The 2,236-nt window shown below is 55.1% G+C and overlaps 1 protein-coding gene across 1 annotated transcript; it reads left to right on the forward strand.

Annotated features, from left to right (window-relative positions):
- Nucleotides 1-229: 229 nt before the first annotated feature.
- LRATD2 (LRAT domain containing 2) lies at nucleotides 230-1,126 on the forward strand (the record flags this gene model as incomplete). The annotated part of the gene is made up of 1 exon (XM_081996742.1): nucleotides 230-1,126. One exon carries the CDS (start codon nucleotides 230-232, stop codon nucleotides 1,124-1,126), a length of 897 nt encoding a protein of 298 aa, XP_081852868.1.
- Between the last annotated feature and the right edge of the window lie 1,110 nt (nucleotides 1,127-2,236).

A 2,236-nucleotide genomic window follows, 5' to 3' on the forward strand; every position in this document is an offset into this window, starting at 1 on the left:
GGCCGCGTCGCCTTGCTCCGTGTAGGCAGGGGGTCCGCAGCCCGCTGAGGCCACCGCTGCCCCTCCCCGGGGGGCTCCCGCAGCCCCCCGCAAGGGTTGTGTTGCGGCGGGGAGAGGTGGAGTGCGTGTGCAGGGGGAAGCCGCGCTCTGCCGTCCCGCTGCCTCCTTGGAAGCCGCTCGCCCTGTGCCTGCCTTCATGGCCCCGCTGTGTCTTGTCGTTGCAGCGGGCATGGGGAACCAGGTGGAGAAGCTGACCCATCTGAACTACAAGGAAGTTCCCACGGCCGACCCAACAGGTATGGACAGAGATGAAGGGCCCAGGATTGGGGTTTCCTACATCTTTTCAAATGATGATGATGAGCTGGAACAGCAGCAGGATTCGGTGCACGACCTGGGGGGTGAGCACCCTGCCCTGCAGCCCTACGATCCCCAGTTGCACGAGGTGGAGTGCTCAGTCTATTACCGGGATGAGTGTATTTACCAGAAGAGCTTTTCTGAGGAGGATACGCTGACAGAGGAGGGTGATGAAGGAGGTGGGGGGCACTTGAGCACCTATACCCCAGAGAACCTGCTGAATAGGTGCAAACCGGGTGACCTGGTGGAGTTTGTGTGCCAGGCCCAGTATCCACACTGGGTGGTGTATGTCGGGGATTTTCAAGTTGTGCACCTGCACAGGCTGGAGGTGGTGAACAGCTTCCTCACCGATGCCAGCCAAGGCAGACGGGGCCGCATTGCAAACCAGCTGTACCGCTACAAACCCCTCAGCCCAGCCGCGGTGGTGCGCAACGCCCTGGAGCAAGTGGGTTGCAAGGACCGCGACTTGAGCTGGAGAAACTCTGAGTGTTTTGCTGCCTGGTGCCGGTACGGCAAGCGGGAGTTTAAAATCGGCGGGGAGCTGCGCATAGGCAAGCAGCCCTACCGATTGCAGATCCGGCTGGGCGACAAACGCAGCCACACGCTGGAGTTTCAGAGCCTGGAGGATCTAATTATGGAGAAGAGGAGAAATGACCAGATTGGTAGGGCTGCTGTGATCCAGGAGCTCTCCAGCCACCTGCAGGCTGCAGAGGAGGAGGAAGAGGATGAGGAAGACCATCATCATCCAGGTGCTCGGACTGCTGTGGAGTAGCAGCCTCAGCTCCACCATACTGCTTAGCCTGGGTGATGGGGATTAAAACTGAAGGCTGCGAAATTGAGCTGTTATAAGCCCTTTGGGCTGCTTCGGTGCAGCTTCATTCCAATCACATGTGAAAGGAAGGGGTAAAGCTGATTTAAGTGTCTGTGCTTTAGTGCTTAACTCCTTCAGTGCTTGATGATAAAGCCACTGACTTATTTGCAGAGGATAAAACTCAGGGCAATTCTACCCCTCTCCACTTCCACCTCTTTCCCTTCCTCTCTGCCCTCTTTGTGCATAGCCTTTCCCTCAACCATCTGTTAGTAGACCTGATCCTACAAGATGCTAAATACCTTTGACAGCTACTTATCAGCAGAAGTTAAGAGTATTTAATACTATCAGGAAGGAGCCAGTGGCTTTCAGGACATGGCCGTGTAGCTCTGAGCGCATGATTAGTTTGGTGGCTGAGAAGCGTGAGGACATTGTTTTCCCTTCTCTTCAGTTGTGGCTCCCGTTGGTATTGCAGCAAGCTGCTTGCTTGCCTGGTGCAAGGTGTCATGGATTGGTAGCCAGGCCTCCAGAAGGCGTAAGGGAGAAATCTCCACTAATTTTAATGAAATGGGTTTGATGTGCCTGGTACCTTCTTAATTGATAGGAACTTGCGGGTGGGCTGGGGGACCTCTCCTTTCCTATCAGTGTGTGCCTCTGAGGACGAAGATGTATTTATTGCTGACTGGTCCCAGGGGAGGGGGAAGTTTGCAACCCTGATTAAGGAGTCTGCGCATTGGTGTGTGCTGGGACTCTTACAGGCAGATACTGAGCTGTGCCAGTGCTTGTTACAGGCTGCCTGGCTTCCCCTAAAGCAAATGGCAGAGCTCCCGATTACATCTGTGGTACACATTGAGGCAGTAGAAGCACTCGTGCAAGGGTATGTCTTGAGTAAGCTGTCCCTCGAGAAGGTGGCCTCTTGGCCGGGTGCTCCTGGCTGTGAGCATGTCACAGGTTCTGCACCGCAATAAACACAGCTGTGATGGGAGGGAGCACAGGCTGGAAGGCGTTGCAGGCGGGGGTTTTGGGTGTTCCTTTTTCCTTCCTTACCGCAAAGCAATTTCCTCTTCATTAAGG

This window comes from Phaethon aethereus (genome assembly GCF_964289735.1).
Source record: "Phaethon aethereus genome assembly, chromosome: 2".
In the NCBI taxonomy this organism is placed as follows: Eukaryota; Metazoa; Chordata; class Aves; order Phaethontiformes; family Phaethontidae; genus Phaethon; species Phaethon aethereus.